The sequence below is a fragment of the Callorhinus ursinus genome, unplaced genomic scaffold, assembly GCF_003265705.2.
Source record: "Callorhinus ursinus isolate GAN/ISIS: 27379988/994484 unplaced genomic scaffold, GSC_fseal_2.0 scaffold2, whole genome shotgun sequence".
Taxonomy (NCBI): domain Eukaryota; kingdom Metazoa; phylum Chordata; class Mammalia; order Carnivora; family Otariidae; genus Callorhinus; species Callorhinus ursinus.
Genome location: NW_027397064.1, coordinates 96,324,537 through 96,341,489, shown reverse-complemented (window position 1 = coordinate 96,341,489; position 16,953 = coordinate 96,324,537). Strand labels below are relative to the sequence as shown.

The 16,953-nt window shown below is 36.4% G+C and overlaps 1 protein-coding gene across 5 annotated transcripts in view; it reads right to left on the bottom strand.

The window, feature by feature from the left end:
* Nucleotides 1-16,953, bottom strand: part of DPP10 (dipeptidyl peptidase like 10) — a 691,476-nt gene that overhangs the window by 307,402 nt on the left and 367,121 nt on the right. For all 5 annotated transcript variants that reach the window (XM_073884902.1, XM_073884889.1, XM_025857215.2 and 2 more), the window contains one exon: nucleotides 1,730-1,804. In XM_073884902.1, coding sequence (XP_073741003.1) covers nucleotides 1,730-1,804 — 75 coding nt within the window. The remainder of the gene's footprint in view (nucleotides 1-1,729; nucleotides 1,805-16,953) is intronic.

Genomic DNA, 16,953 nt, shown 5'->3' with positions numbered 1-16,953 from the left:
TGAATGGCTAATGACGTTGAACATAATCTTCATGAGCTTCATTTGAGATCTGTATGTCCTCTTCAATGAAATGTCTCATGTCTTTGCCCATTTTCTGATGGTATATACCTGTTTTGTTTTTTGTAACTTGAGTTTTGAGAGTTTTTCTATATATTCTAGATATTAGTCCTTTGTTGAATATGGGAATAGCAAATACTTCCTCCCAGACTGTAGGGTGGATTTTCATCTTTTATAGGCCAATAGTTTTTTCTTGTCTATACTGTGACTTTGATATATAGTTTGAGAACTCTTTGCCTATTCCTACATACCACTGATTTTCTGCTATGTTTTGGGTTTTCTAAAAGTTTTGTAAATTTATATTTTCCATTTAAATCCATAATCCATTCTGAGTTTTTATATAGTGCCAGGCTTATATAAGTGTATTTTTTCTTCCACTGAATTACTTTTACACTTTTGTCAAAAATCAGTTAGGCATATTTGTATAGGTCTGTTTCCCAGTTCTCTACTTTGTTTCATTGATCTCTGTATCTATCCTGCTCATTCCACATAGTCTTGATTATTGTGGCTACTGAAACATGATTTTTCTTAGGTTCATTATCAGTTTAATACATATTTACAGTAAATTAAAAATCTTCAGATAGATAATATTATTTAAAAACTGGGAAACTGTGATATTGTTTATAAAACAAGTATTTTTCTTGCTATTACATGTGCTTTTCATAATCTCAATGAATAGAGATATTACAGAGCAAAGTTAAAGTAAAAAGGCTGAGATTTATAACAGGACAAGATGTCTTCCATTATAATCTCCCTGTTTTTTGCAGTGTGAATTATTTTAAATAAAAATATATAAATATGTCTAAAAATATAGCACATGTATACTCCAAAAGACGAAAGTCATTATTTAGAAGGTCCTCTGAGCTGTGAAATTTCATGTGCTCAAAGCCTTTCAATGCATATGAGGCCTCCTGCCTTAAGTCTATAAATTTTTATTGTCTTAAAGCACAAAAAAATTTCTTGAATGATTTCCAATCATTTATTTTCCACAGAAACTCATCTGCTGAACTGCCTTTCAACATTTACTTTGCTTCTTAACAGTGCAAATTATATCTAAATACAAAACACTCAACAACCATACATACTGCTCTAATTGTGTGCTGCAGAGCTGACACAGAATAATGAAAGGCTAATTGCAATTAGAACATTTTATTTGTTCAGAACTGATTCCTTGGTTTGACCCACTTTCAGAATTTTCTATAACCACAAGGTTTATGCTCAAATACCACCAAAGAATCCACTGTCCATAACCTGAATCAATGTTTTCACCAGTTCCTTCCCATTATACACACTGCAGCTCAGGGCAGAGCCATCAGGAAACTCCTTCATCTATACATAAAAGAAACACTCACATTGTATTAAGGCTGTCCTGAAAATGGCAAAAGCCTCCATTTGTCATATTTGCTAAACACCTGCCACACCCCCCTCTAAACGAGACGGACTAGGACTAGCACACACACCTAGTAGACTGCGCCGGGTATTTGCTAGTCAGGTATGGAAGACAGGTCACTTTCTCCAAACCTCTCTCGTGCAATATTGGTTATCAGTATCCCCCTGCAGCTATTGGATATGCCCATTTTTTTCTCGGTGAGTAGATGACCAAGTAAAACTATGACTTGTTACCTGAATGCACCACAAAGAAAAGTTTTTTCAAAGAAGATCACTACTTTACCTGTTTGACATCATATGCCAGAAGAACATATTTTAAATCTGGTGAAACTGAATGTTTTGATGCTTTGAAGGTTACCTAGAAATTAAAAAAAAAAGGCAGTTATAAAAGCAGTGAAAAGCTTAATAACAGAGACATTAATATGCATTTGGGTATGTAGATATTTAAAAAGATCTCAGTTCTCATCACAACACAGTGAATGGTATAGGCATTTTCATTCTTACTATAAATATGCATATACATGTATATATGTATGTATGATTATTCAAATGGATATAAAAACTTAGAGACTATATTAGACATTTCCTTAAGAAGAAAATTTGCTAGCATATCTTTTTTACATGTTATCATTTAAAGACTATGTTAATATTTTCATTAAAAGAAAAGAAAGGCAAAAAATCACAACTTCACAGGTAAGCAAAATGCTTTTATATTTGCATGTTGAATTAAATTAAAAAAAGAAACAGTAACATGCTGTGATGTCATGATTTTTTGTCTTTGTACTTTTGTTTTCTTATAGGTTGCATACTTGTATTTAAAAGAAGATACTTAAAGACAGAGTCTCTTTAGAGGATACTCCAATAAAATTAATTAAAACACAAATAACTGATTATACTTGATTATAACTATACTGTACTTGCTTAATTTTGATTCTATAATTCTATCATTGAATAGACCTAATGTCAGAAAGAATTGAAAATAAAGTGAAAGAGAAATACATTGAGGGTGGAGAAATAATTTTATTTGAAATAAAGATTATATTTAATTTCAGATCTAAAGAGAAGGCAAACAAGTTGAGTTAATGCATCAAAAGCCTACAAAATACAAACAAAAGATAAAATGGACTGTATATGCATTATAGGCAAACTAGTCTGTATGGGTTTTGGAGAGAAATACATACGTAAATAATTTCATACACCTTACACCAGGCCAATTTCTATAAGACTGTTGTCTGTGAACAATGAAAAAGGGTGAAGTAAGGGTTTTTATACTTAGAAACCCCCAAAACACAATGGAAAAAACAAGAAACTCAGACTAATTAATATTTGAAGGAAGCTTGTGTGGTATAATAAAAAATATATATATTTAGTTTTTTTCTCTGATTCCTTGCATAAACCTCCTAAAATGCTTGGGATTTTCTGAGTGATAGGAGTGTCATTTTTTATTAATTAATTAAATTAGTTCCCTTTGACCATACCTGGTTTATGCCAGTGAGATGACTCAAGGGGTAGAGGTGGGGGGAGGATGGTTAGACAGCTTCTGGAGGGAGGCTACCCACCAAAGGAATCAACCACCTGGATTAAAGAATTAGAACTTTCCACCATAACTGGAGTTCAGGGTGGATAGAGGGATGGAAGATGGAGTTCAGTTACATGGCCAATGATGTAGTTAATCATGCCTACGTAATGAGACCTCAATAAAAATCTGTGAATGATGAAGTTTGGAGGTACTTCCTTGTTAGTAAACATATTGACATACCAGGAGGGTGGCACCTCCCAACTCCACAGAGACAGAGACTATGCTCAGACCCTTCTGGACTTGCCCTATTTACCAGTTCATCTCGCTCTTCATTTGTAGCTTCTAAAACAAGCCAGTAATCATAAGTATAGCACTTTCTGTATCTTTCTAGCAAATTATCAAACCTGAAGAAAGATTGTGGGAACCACCAAATGTACAGCCAAGTTAGACTGAGATACAGGTAGCCTGGAGACTTGGGACAGATGCAGGTGGCATTTGAACAGGGGCAGTCACCGAGTCCTTAACCTGGAGGGTCTATACTAATTCTGGTTAGTCAGAATTGAATAGACTTGCAGGATACCCAGGTGGAATCAGAAAATTGTACTGGAATAACACAGTTAATCTCTGAGCCAGAAAGGCAAGAGAATGGAGTGGTCTGGAAGAAAATACTGTTATATGGCAATGCTAAGATTTGGAGGTTTTGCCTACATACATCTATCTTATACAGCTTTTGTTTAAGACACTTTAGGAGAAGGTCAGAATAATCACTGGCAGTAATTCATCTCAAAGATTTTAGTTTTAATTTTTTAAAAATCCATTTCAATAACAATGGAAATAAGCAATGATAACAAGAGAGCTACCATTCATCTATCATCAGCTCTGTAAATTGCTTATAATTTTGTAGTTCTCAATAGTTCTCAACCCTTCTCATGATAAATATTGACACAGGTACCCTCTTCCTTATTCTTCCTTTTTCTGTATGGAAACCCAATGGAAGTTGGTCTGCGCAGAATTTTTTAAAAAAGATTTATTTATTTTTATTTTAGAGAGAGAGAGAGAAAATGAGCAGGGATGGGGCTAGTGAGGGGCAGAGGGAGAAGGAGAGAATCCTCAAGCAGACTCCCTACTGAGCATGGAACTGGATGCAGGGCTTAGTCTCAGGACCCTGAGATCATGACCTGAGCCGAAATCAACAGGTGGATGCTTAACTGACTGAGCCACCCAGGTGCCCCCTAGTCTGCACAGAATTTGGGTGACGATGAGAAAACAAGGTCTCATGTCTCTCAACATTACACTATCAAGGGGGGTATTGTAACACAGTAAGGGGAGGTTTACTGTTATTTAAAAATTGGTCAAGAAGATGAGCACACATAACAAAAGAATATAGGAGAAACTCCTTTAACAAACCCTGCATTATCTCACCAGCAGGAGTTCCTTTCTTTATGTTTTGGAAGAGCACCTCCCCATCTGAATTATTTAAAGAACATCTCACCTCCCTAGTCCCATCCACTCTCACGTGACGTCACGTTCTTCACACAAATTAACTTCACACGTTCACAGGTGTGTCTGTACCTCCGGTAACAACATTTGAGTATCTTTTACGGTTCCTGCAATTATCCAGTCTGGCACTTTATTAATTATCACTATACTGCCTCCAGCTTATGCAGCACACAAACTGGGAAACTTCCCAAATACCTACTCAGGAGCCCAAGCTGCTGAACCTTCTCTGAATTTAGAGAGCTGTGTGCAGGTCACTGATGCTGCAAAGTGACTTGTTGATGGTACATGTAACTTAGTGAAGGGACATCAGAAGTCTCGGGAAAATCCCCCTCAGCATAGCCTTTAAAGTTATCATCTGTTGCATCCGGGAGATTCATTCTTTCTGGCAGCTGCAGGAGACCCCTTGATTTACACTGACCCTAATTATAGACATTAGTATAGTTCTGGTTGAGCCTCAACTTGATATGACTTTAAATTAGTGTTTTGAAAAGTTTATTATTGCCAATAATGCTATTATGTTACCTACATATTTAATAAATTACTATTGAAATAAAAGGATGCAGAAATAGTTTCTATGTGTGTTTATTAGGATTATTTAACAATAATGCCTACCAGAGCATTTTTCTGACACCGGACATGGCACAAAAGACATTAAAATACATGAATCCTGCCCTCTAGGAACATTCAACTAAAGCCAAGCGAGGCAGGATAAACAGGAAAATAATCATGCACATGCTTAACTAAACCAATTAAATGAGGAAGACAAGACATTTGATCAAGTTGAGAAAAAAATGCATTCTTCCAGGCAGCTTGCAAAGATTTTGTTATACCTCATCTGTATGTATCATTCAGTTCTACCAAAATGCATTTATTGAACATTCACAATATGACAAGTACCATAGTAGACACTGAGAGTGCTATAAGGTTGAGAAACCAAATTCACTAGAATCATTTCCATCCCATATTGGCAAGATAAGACAAGCACTATGTTTCTCTTTGGTCCATGGTAGAGTGGGAGTCTCCAACCTAAATGCCAAAAGGGACTGGGTATAGAGTGGCAGAATTAAACTTTATGGGTAAAATGAGGTTCAGACTGTCTAAAAGGGACAATAGTCCCTTACCTTCAAATAAGCATTATCTTATAGGAAAGTGGATACAGTATTCTAGGGTTCTAAATTTTTTTCAAGATCAGCTAGAAATCAAGATTTTAATTTACAATCTTATGAGTTTTAACTATAGCCCAATACTTTTAAATATATTTATTAGGCATCAATTTCTGCCTGGGGGCTACCAGTTTGCTAATTTTTGGTAAAGTAATAACTGCCATAAAGATAAAGGAAGGGAAAGAAGAAAATGCGATGAGATTTAAAGCACAGAATGGTGGGGCACCTTGGTGGCTCCGTCGGTTAAGCATTTGACTCTAGGTTTCACCTCAGGTCATGATCTCAGGGTCTTGAGATCAAGCCCAGCACAGGGCTTTGCACTCAGCAAAGAGTCTGCTTCAGATTGTCTCTCTCTCCCTCTAATCCTCCCCTCACTCACTCTCTCATGCTCTCTCTCTCAAATAAGTTAAATGAATTCTTAAAAGAAAGAACAGAGTGGTATCTTTTTCATATATTTTGTGGTAATGTAAGTGAAAAATTCATGATCCAGTGTTTTCCAGATAAATGAAATTATAGACTATGTTACTAGAATAATCTTAACAAAATGCACAAGAAGCTTAAAGAGATTACTGGAAAGGTGGGGGCTAGCCCCATGGATTATTGCTATTATAATAATGCATGTACTCTTACTAATAGGAATATAGCAGAGCTGATCACTGTTTTCATGAATGGTCAAGTTTATAGCCAAAAAAAAAGGCAACAAAATCAGATTTGAATTTAAAGCAACTACTCCGGCAGTGGGTAAAAAATGACTTGGATCTGATGACAACATGAGGTCATTAGATCTGGTAAGAAGCTCTCAAGACAATTTGGGCAAGCAATGCCAAGAAGTTAAGGATGAAACAAGGGCATAGAGAGGAAGGGACACATGCAAGGGAGACGGTTGATAAAAACAAAAGAATTTAATGATTAGGTCTAAACACTGAGAAACAAGGACGTATACAAAACAATTTCGTGTTTCAAGTTTCTATCACTGGTTGAATGTTGCTATTTCAACTTAAATTGGGAAAGATAAAAAAATGCATATTTTGAGGAAAGTTTGAAACATGTCATTTTTAGATGTGTTATGGTTATAGCCCTTTTAGAATATCCAACAGGAAATGTTTAAGATTTTTATAAAAGCCTCGAGTTTAAGAGAGATATATATCTAGGATCTGCCTTATTAATCAGTTATATAGAGCTTTAAAGTTTATATTCCATGCAAATCCACTCCCATCAAAGAAAAGGGACAAAATCCCCAAAACAGCATAGCATGCTCTACTAGGAATGGATCAGTAACAATGCAGGTATTACAAGTATTGTTTACTAATACTTTTATTCTTTAAATGTGCATGTTTTGTTTTATACTTTTGTTCAACCTGCCCCACTTGTTGTAATACTTTCACGACTTTATCTGCTCCCTATTCAAATTGTATTTCTCTAAAATATTCTAATTCTCCCTCTTAAAACTCTCCTGTCCTTTTCAGCTCAAGTGATTCATCTGACCTTATATGTATGTAATTATATGTGCAGTTCATCTAATCATTGATCACTGTTTCATGATTGCTCTTCTAGGGTGTTTGCAACTGCAATTTACATCTTTTATTGCTACAGTAATGCCCCTATTAAGAGGCTCCACTGTAATGATTCACTCTTGTCAGAAACATTGTAACTAGAGGTAGAAATAAGATAATGATAGTGTTCCAAGATGTCAGATACTGAAGATCGTGGCAAGAAATCATTAAATACAAACTTAAATGTCAGAAGTGCCAGAAAATATAAAACATGCATTTAGATGACTTGAGGCTGAGAAAGGATGGAATGAGAGGAGGAGAATCAGAGATGGTGTTAAAATTAGCACATACTGGTAAGAAGGACTGGGTTGCCTTAAGATTGAGATATGACAGAAGCATGAGAACTGTCCAGTTTGGGTGAGTATTGTTCTCGTTCTTGTAAAAAGCTGGTGATAAAAATATTTATAGGCACCTCTGCTTACAAAAATAAATAAAACAGAAACAAAAAACAAAAAACAACTGGCCCAGGAACTTGAGCTGGATAATGCTCTAAAGCCTTAAAATGTAGGTGGGTATATTTTTAACAGATGGAGAATGATGAAAACAGGATGGTAAGTCTCTGTGGGCCCTATGATCTTTCCCTTCCTGCTCCCTGCACCTCCAACCTACCAGACTCCCTACAGACACACAAACACATTCACATACACACACACACCCCCCTTATGTTTAATTAATTTGGGCCATAACTTCCCTCATTACCCAATATCATTTTTAGGGTATTGATACCTGACAAAAATGTTTAGAAAAATCATCTCTTATTCTAGAAAAATAAAATCTTAATCTTTCAAATACGTGATGAAGCATATAATATGAATAAGTTTCTTTAACACTGCCGTCCTCAAAGGACCATTAAATATACATGATGAAGGGTTTTAGAAAACAGTTGACCTTAAATGGATGGAGGGAGAAAAATGGCCACTATGCAGTTAACTGACTGATACAGGGGAAAATAAGATCAAGGAAGGCCAGAAAAGAAGGCAAACCCAGATGCAGTCCATGGTATGATGCTAAGAATGGGCTCTCCTTCTCTGCCTGGCTTCAAATGAAATGAACGAGGAAGAGGCAAATAGATTATTTTTTATCTTGTAGCTCCAAACAAAGCCATGATTTGTTTTTATAGCCATAAATTAGTCTATAGCCAAGGAACTTTAAAATCAAATATTTTATTGTGTATTTTTCCACATTCTCCTTTCTTAGCTACCCAATTAGTTAGTATAGTATTTGAATTATATTTCTTTGTGATATCCATGGTATCCATGTTGCATAAACATAACAGATGGTCTCTTTCTTTTTTTCTTAGAACCATGTATCTTACTGATACTAGAATATTTGGTAAAACTACTAAATGCAGAAAATGCCATGGTACAAGTAGGTAGTTTTTAAGACTATTGAATTAGTACCTATTAAGTCCTGTAGAGTACCTCACATATATATTTATTGCTCAATTAAACAGCCAAATTAGTATTTATTGATTTGGATCACAGACCACACACTAAAACATTTAGAAAACATTTTTTATTTTTAATAAAATGGTGAAAACTAAGGGTCTCTGAATTCTATTAATAACTTAAAAAAACAGGGCAGACAAAGTGACTTTGAGGAAAAGAGTGTCAATATTCTTCCTCCCAAAAATCAATAAATTAGAAAAGCTTTGGCTGGAGAAAGAAGGAAAGGGATATTTTAACGTGTATGTATATAAATTATTTCTTTGAAGTTCAGTTTGTGTTATTCTACTGACCCTTCAAATTGTCTAAGGCTTAATGATTAGGGCTGTCTAATCATCATATTTTGAACATATTTTTCCTTTAAGGGGTTACATTCAGGTACCACTGGACTATAGAGCATATAGAGCAATGGAAGACATGCAGATGGCCTGCAGACCCATGAAAAGATGCTCATCATCACACATCATCATGGAAATGCAAATCAAAACCACAATGAGATATCACTTTACACCTATCAAAATGGCTAGTATCAAAAAGGCAAGAAATAATAAGTGTTAGTAAGGACATGGAATAAAAAAAACCCACATGCTCTGTTGATGGGAATATACAGGGAGGAACCACTATGGAACACAGTATAGATGTTGGTCAAAAAAATTAAAAATAGAAATACCATACAATTCAGTAACTCCACTACTGAGTATTCACTCAAAGGAAATTAAAACACTAATTTGAAAAGATACATGAACCTGTATGCTTATTTACAGTAGCTACAATACGGAAGCAACCAAGTGTCCACGATAAATGAATGGATAAAGAAGATGTGGCATAAGTGTATGTATGAATGTACACACGCATGCGCACATGAACACACACCCCGGAACATTACTTAGCCATAAAGAAGAATGTGATCTTGCCATCTGTGACAACATGGATGGACCTAGAAGATATTATGCTAAAATGAGTGAGGTCAGACTGAGAGGGACAAACACAATATGATTTTACTTATATGAGGAATCTAAAAAAAAAACACACCAAAATGAATGAACAAAAAGCAGAAACAAATCCATAAATACTGAGAATAAACTCATGATTGCCGGGAGGGGGGCTGAGTGAAGGGAAGTGGGAGGTACAGGCTTCCAGTTATGGAATGAATTAAGTCCTGGGGATGACAGGCACAGCATACGGAATATACTCAATGGTATTGTAACAACAAGGTATGATGACAGATGGTAGCTACACTTGTGGTCAGCATAGCATAACCTATAGAATTGTTGAATCACTAGGTTATACACCTGAAACTAATGTAACACTGTGTGTCAACTACTCTTCAACTAAAAAAAAAAAAAGAAGAAGAAGAGAGCATATAGAAAGATATGAAAAGATATGGAAGTCCTAAAAATAATCACATCAGAATTTCTAGATGAGTTTTCCACATCATAGCCTAATACATGTTCAACAGAATGCTTTTAAGATCAGATGGGTGGACTAGAGCTCTGCAGCAGCAAATTGCTTCAGTCTATTCTTGCTGAAATACTCCATCAGGTAAATATTAGAGAATATGATTTCACAGACCTCGTTAACAGGGTTATTATTTTATTTTTAAAGATTTTATTTATTTATTTGAGACAGAGAGAGAGAGAGAATAAGCATAAGCAGCAGGGAGGTGGGGGGGAGGCAAAGGGAGAGGGAGAAGCAGACTTCCCACTGAGCAAGGAGCCTGAAATGGGGCTCAATCCCAGGACCCTGAGATCAAGACCTGAGCCAAAGGCAGACACTCAACAGACTGAGCCACCCAGGTGCCCTAGAGTTAATATTTTAAAATATGACATGTACATTTCAGGTATTTAGGTTAGTCATATGATTTTGTTTCTGCCATAGGCAAGAAGATGGCTCCTGAGAGCTTGGCAATTTCCCGATTTTTAAAAAAGAAAGGAAAACATAATGAGCAATATTGCTTTGTTAAAAAAAAAAGTTTTAACCTGCCTGACTCTACCTTAAAAATGAAAGAGAAATGGGGAAGTATTAGTGCTTTAAAAAGTAAATTTTCTTAAGAGCTCATCATTTTTTCTTATGGATGAAAGGCCCATTTAAGTGCATATGACATCAAAAATTTAGCACTGCCATTAATAATCCCAAATAAAAAGAGAGAGGGCAGGTTACTAACTAAAAAGAAAATTGTTTGTTTCAGATTTGGTATATTCTTGTATATTCCTCTTTAATATTATGTTTGATATCTACTTCCCCCTATTTTCTATCTTTGGTGAAATTATCATATATAGAGTATAATATTTATACTCTATAGACGTTGTTTTCATCTTAATGGGTCTTGGGTGCACAGAATTAGATTAATCATAACTTTTCTGTCATATGTGATTCATGATAAATTTGACAAATAAAAATACAGGATATCAACAAATATATTGTAATATATAAAAAATAATGATAAACCATATAACCATGAAAATAACATGAAAAGATGGAATATCTTAGAAGAGTCATGAAAATAAGTGAACTACAGCTAAATGCAAATATGCATGAATCAGTAAAAGAATGCTGAGTGATAAAGGGAAGTTTAAGAAGTCATGGGCTGCCTGATTCCTCTATTAAGAGTTTAAAGCCATATATTGTTCCATATATGGTGATTAACATAACAATAAAAAATTTAAAAAAAAGAGTTCAAAGCCAATTAAGACTAAATAATATGTCACTCAGCAAACACAAATACACATACAAACTGAGTTAGATATTCATCAGAAACCCAAAGATGTAAAAATAATTCCAGAGAGAATTAGTTTAAAAGTTGAGTTGTCATTTACAAAATTGCACTTTAAGGGTCCATAGCTAAAAGTCATTCTTTCTTTTTAAATTTTTTATTCTTATGTTAATCACCATAAATTACATCATTAGTTCTTGATGTAGTGTTCCATGATTCATTGTTTGTGCATAACACCCAGTGCACCATGCAGACTGTGCCCTCTTTAATACCCACCACCGGGCTAACCCATCCGCCTACCCTCCACCCCTCTAGAACCCTCAGTTTGTTTTTCAGAGTCCATCGTCTCTCATGGTTCCTCTTCCCCTCTGACTTACTCCCCTTCATTCTTCCCCTCCTGCTATCTTCTTCTTTTTCTTTTTTCTTAACATATATTGCATTATTGTTTAAGAAGTACAGATCTGTGATTCAACAGTCTTGCACAATTAACAGCGCTCACCACAGCACATACCCGATCCAAGGTCTATCACCCAGCCACCCCAACCCTCCCACCCCCCACCACTCCAGCAACCCTCAGTTTGTTTCCTGAGATTAAGAATTCCTCACATTAGTGAGGTCATATGATACATGTCTTTCTCTGATTGACTTATTTCACTCAGCATAACACCCTCCAGTTCCATCCACGTCGTTGCAAATGGCAAGATCTCATTCCTTTTGATGGCTGCATAATATTCCATTGTGCACATATACCACTTCTTCTTTATCCATTCATCCGTCAATGGACATCTTAGTTCTTTCCACAGGTTGGCTATTGTGGACATTGCTGCTATAAACATTGGGGCGCACGTACCCCTTCAGATGCCTACATTTGTAACTCTGGGGTAAATACCCAGTACTGCAATTGCTGGATCATAGGGTAGCTCTATTTTCAACTGTTTGAGGAACCTCCATACTGTTTTCCAGAGTGGCTGCACCAGCTTGCATTCCCACCAACAGTGTAGGTGGGTTCCCCTTTTTCTGCATCCCCGCCAACATCTGTCATTTCCTGACTTGTTAATTTTAGCCATTCTGACTGGTGTGAGGTGGTATCCCATTGAGGTTTTGGTTTGGATTTCCCTGATGCCGAGCGATGTTGAGCACTTTTTCATGTGTCTGTTGGCCATTTCGATGTCTTCTTTGGAAAAATGTCTGTTCATGTCTTCTGCCCATTTCTTGATTGGATTATTTCTTCTTTGGGTGTTGAGTTTGATAAGTTCTTTATAGATTTTGGATACTAGCCCTTTATCTGATGTCATTTGCAAATATCTTCTCCCATTCTGTCGGTTGTCTTTTGGTTTTGTGGACTGTTTCTTTTGCTGTGCAAAAGCTTTTTATCTCAATGAAATCCCAATAGTTCATTTTGCCCTTGCTTCCCTTAATTTTGGCAATGTTTCTAAGAAGAAGTTGCTGGGGCTGAGGTCGAAGAGGTTGCTGCCTGTGTTCTCCTTTAGGATTTTGATGGACTCCTGTCTCACGTTTAGGTCTTTCAACCATTTGGAGTCTATTTTTGTGTGTGGTGTAAGGAAATGGTCCAGTTGCATTCTTCTGCATGTGGCTGTCCAATTTTCCCAACAACATTTCTTGAAGAGACTGTCTTTTTTCCATTGGACATTCTTTCCTGCTTTGTCAAAGATGAGTTGACCATAGAGTTGAGGGTCCATTTCTGGGCTCTCGATTCGGTTCCATGGATCTATGTGTCTGTTTTTGTGCCAGTACCATACTGTCTTCATGATGACAGATTTGTAATAGAGCGGGAAGTCCGGAATTGTGATGCCGCCAGCTTTGCTTTTCTTTTTCAATATTCCTCTGGCTATTCAGGGTCTCTTCTGGTTCTATACACATTTTAGATTATTTGTTCCATTTCTTAGAAAAGAGGGGATGGTATTTTGATGGGGATTGCATTCAAGGTGTAGATTGCTCTACATATCATTGACACCTTCACAATGTTTGTTCTTCCAATCCATGAGCATGGAACGTTTTTCCATTTCTTTGTGTCTTTATCAATTTCTTTCATGAGTATTTTATACTTTTCTGAGTACAGATCCCTTGCCTATTTGGTTAAATTTATTCCTGGGTATCTTATTGTTTTGGGTGCAGTTGTAAATGGGATCGACTCCTTGATTTATCTCTCTTCTGTCTTGTTGTTGGTATATAGGAATTCCACTGATTTCTGTGCATTGATTTTATATCCTGCTACTTTACTGAATTCCTGTATGAGTTCTGGCAGTTTTGGGGTGGAGTCTTTGGGTTTTCCACATACAGTATCATATCATCTGCAAACAGTGAGAGTTTGACTTCCTCTTTGCTATTTGGATGCCTTTGATTTGTTTTTGTTGTCTGATTGCTGTGGCTAGGACTTCTAATACTATGTTGAATAGCAGTGGTGATAGTGGACATCCCTGCCACGTTCCTGACCTTAGGGGAAAAGCTCTCAGCTTTTCCCCATTGAGAATGATATTCGCTGTAGGTTTTTCATAGATGGCTTTTATGATATTGAGGTATGTACCTTCTATCCCTATACTCTGAAGAGTTTTGATCAAAAAAGGATGCTGTACTTTGTCAAATGCTTTTTCTCAGTCTATTGAGAGGATCATATGATTCTTGTTCTTTATTTTGTTAATGTATTGTATCACGTTGATTGATCTGAGGATGTTGAATCAGGCTTGCAGCCCAAGGACAAATCCCACTTGGTCGCAGTGAATAATCCATTTAATGTACTGTTGGATCCTATTGGCTAGTATTTTGGTGAGAATTTTTGCATCCATGTTCATCAAGGATATTGGTCTGTAATTCTCCGTTTTCATGGGGTCTTTGTCTGGTTTTGGGATCAAGGTAATGGTGGCCTCATAAAATGAGTTTGGAAGTTTTCCTTCCACTTCTATTTTTTTGGAAGTTTCAGGAGAATAGGTATTAATTCTTATTTAAATGTTTGGTAGAATTCCCCTGGGAAGCCATTTGGCCCTGGGCTTTTGTTTGTTGGGAGATTTTTGATGACTGCTTCAATTTCCTTAGTGGTTATAGGTCTGTTCAGGTTTTCTATTTCTTCCTGGTTCAATTTTGGTAGTTGATACATCTCTAGGAATGCACCCATTTCTTCCAGGTTATCGAATTTGCTGGCATAGAGTTGCTCATAAATTGTTCTTAAAATTGTTTGTATTTCTTTGGTGTTGGTTGTGATCTCTCCTCTTTCATTCATGATTTTGTTGATTCGGGTCATTTCTCTTTTCTTTTTGATCAGTCTGACAGGGGTTTATCAATCTTGTTTATTCTTGCAAAGAACCAGCTCCTAGTTTCGCTGCTCTGTTCTACTGTTCTTTTGGTTTCTATTTCATTCATTTCTGCTCTGATCTTTATGATTTCTGTTCTCCTGCTGGGTTTAGGCTTTATTTGCTATTCTTTCTCCAGCTCCTTTAGGTGTAGCGTTAGGTTGTGTATTTGAGACCTTTCTTGTTTCTTGAGAAAGGCTTGTATTGCTATATACTTCCTCTCAGGACTGCCTTTGCTGTATCCCAAAGATTTTGAACTGTTGTGTTTTCATTTTCATTGGTTTCCATGAATTTTTTTAAGTCTTCTTTAATTTCCTGGTTGACCCATTCATGCTTTAGCGGGATGCTCTTTAGCCTCCATGTATTTGAGTTCTTTCCGACTTTCCTCTTGAGATTGAGTTCTAGTTTCAAAGCATTGTGGTCTGAAAACATGCAGGGAATAATCCCAGTCTTTTGGTACCAGTTGAGACCTGATTTGTGACATACGATGTGATGAATTCTGGAGAATGTTCCATGGGCAGCAGAGAAGAATGTGTATTCGGTTGCTTTGGGATGGAATGTTTTGAATATATCTGTGAAGTCCATTTGGTCCAGCGTGTCATTTAAAGTCTTTATTTCTTTGTTGATCTTTTGCTTAGATGATCTGTCCATTTCAGTCAGGGGGGTGTTAAAGTCCCCCACTATTATTGTATTGTTGTCAATGTGTTTCTTCACTTTTGTTATTAATTGCCTTATATAATTGGCTGCTCCCATTTTAGGGGAATACATATTTACAATTGTTAGATCTTCTTGTTGGATAGACCCTTTAAGTAGGATATAGTGTCCTTCCTCATCTCTTATTACAATCTTTGGTTTAAAATCTAATTTGTCTGATATAAGGATTGCCACCCCAGCTTTCTTTTGGTGTCCATTTGCATGGTAAATGGTTTTCCACCCATCACTTTCAAACTGGGGGTGTCTTTGGTTCTAAAATGAGTCTCTTGCAGACAGCATATGAATGGGTCTTGTTTTTTAATCCAATCTGATAGCCTGTGTCTTTTGATTGGGGCATTGGGCCCATTTACATTCAGGGTAACTAGTGAAAGGTATGAATTTAGTGCCATTGTATTGCCTGTACGGTGACTGTTACTGTATATTGTCTCTGTTCCTTTCTGGTCTATGCTGCTTTTAGGCTCTCTCTTTGCTATAGGACCCCTTTCAATATTTCTTGTAGGGCTGGTTTGTATTTGTAAATTCCTTTAGATTTTGTTTGTCCTGGAAGCTTTTTATCTCTCCTTCTATTTTCAATGACAGCCTCGCTAGATATAGTATTCTTGGCTGCATATTTTTCTCGTTTAGTGCTCTGAAGATATGCCAGTCCCTTCTGGCCTGCCAGGTCTCTGTGGATAGGTCTGTTGCCAATCTAATATTTCTACCATTGTAGGTTACATATCTCTTCTCCCGAGCTGCCTTCAGGATTTTCTCTTTGTCTCTGAGATTCGTAAGTTTTACTATTAGATGTCGGGGTGTTGACCTATTTTTATTGATTTTGAGAGGGGTTCTCTGTGCCTCCTGGATTTTGATGCCTGTTTCCTTCCTCACATTAGGGAAGTTCTCTGCTATTATTTGCTCTAATATATCTTCTGCCCCTCTTTCTCTTTCTTCTTCTTCTGGGATCCCAATTATTCTAATGTTGTTTCTTCTTATCGTATCACTTATCTCTTGAATTCTGCCCCCCTGTTCCTGTAGTTGTTTCTCTCTCTTTTTTCAGCCTCTTTATTTTCCATCATTTGGTCTTCTATATCGCTGATTCTCTCTTCTGCCTCATTGATCCTAGCTGTTAGTGCCCCCATTTTTGATTGCACCTCATTAATAGCCTTTTTGATTTTGACTTGGTTAGATTTTAGTTCTTTTATTTCTCCAGAAAGGGTTTCACTAATAATTTCCACGCTTTTTTCAAGCCCAGCTAGTATCTTTAAAGTCATGATTCTGAACTCTAGGTCCAACATCATACTAATGTCCGTATTGAGTTGGACAATGGTTGACGGTACTACCTCTTGTTCTTTTTGCTGAGGTGATTTTTTTTCGCCTTGTCATTTTGTCCAGAGGAGAACAGATGAATGAGAGAACAAAATGCTAACAGGTTAACAATGTCGTCAGCAAATATACTCTATGCAAATCAGAAAAGACCTGAAACCAGGGGAAGAGAAAGGGAAAGAAAGAAAAAAGAAAGAGAAAAGAAAGAAAAAACAAAAAGAAAAAGATAAAAACAAAAACAGAACAATACAAAAAACCCAGAGTATGATCAAATATGATCAGGCTAGTGCATA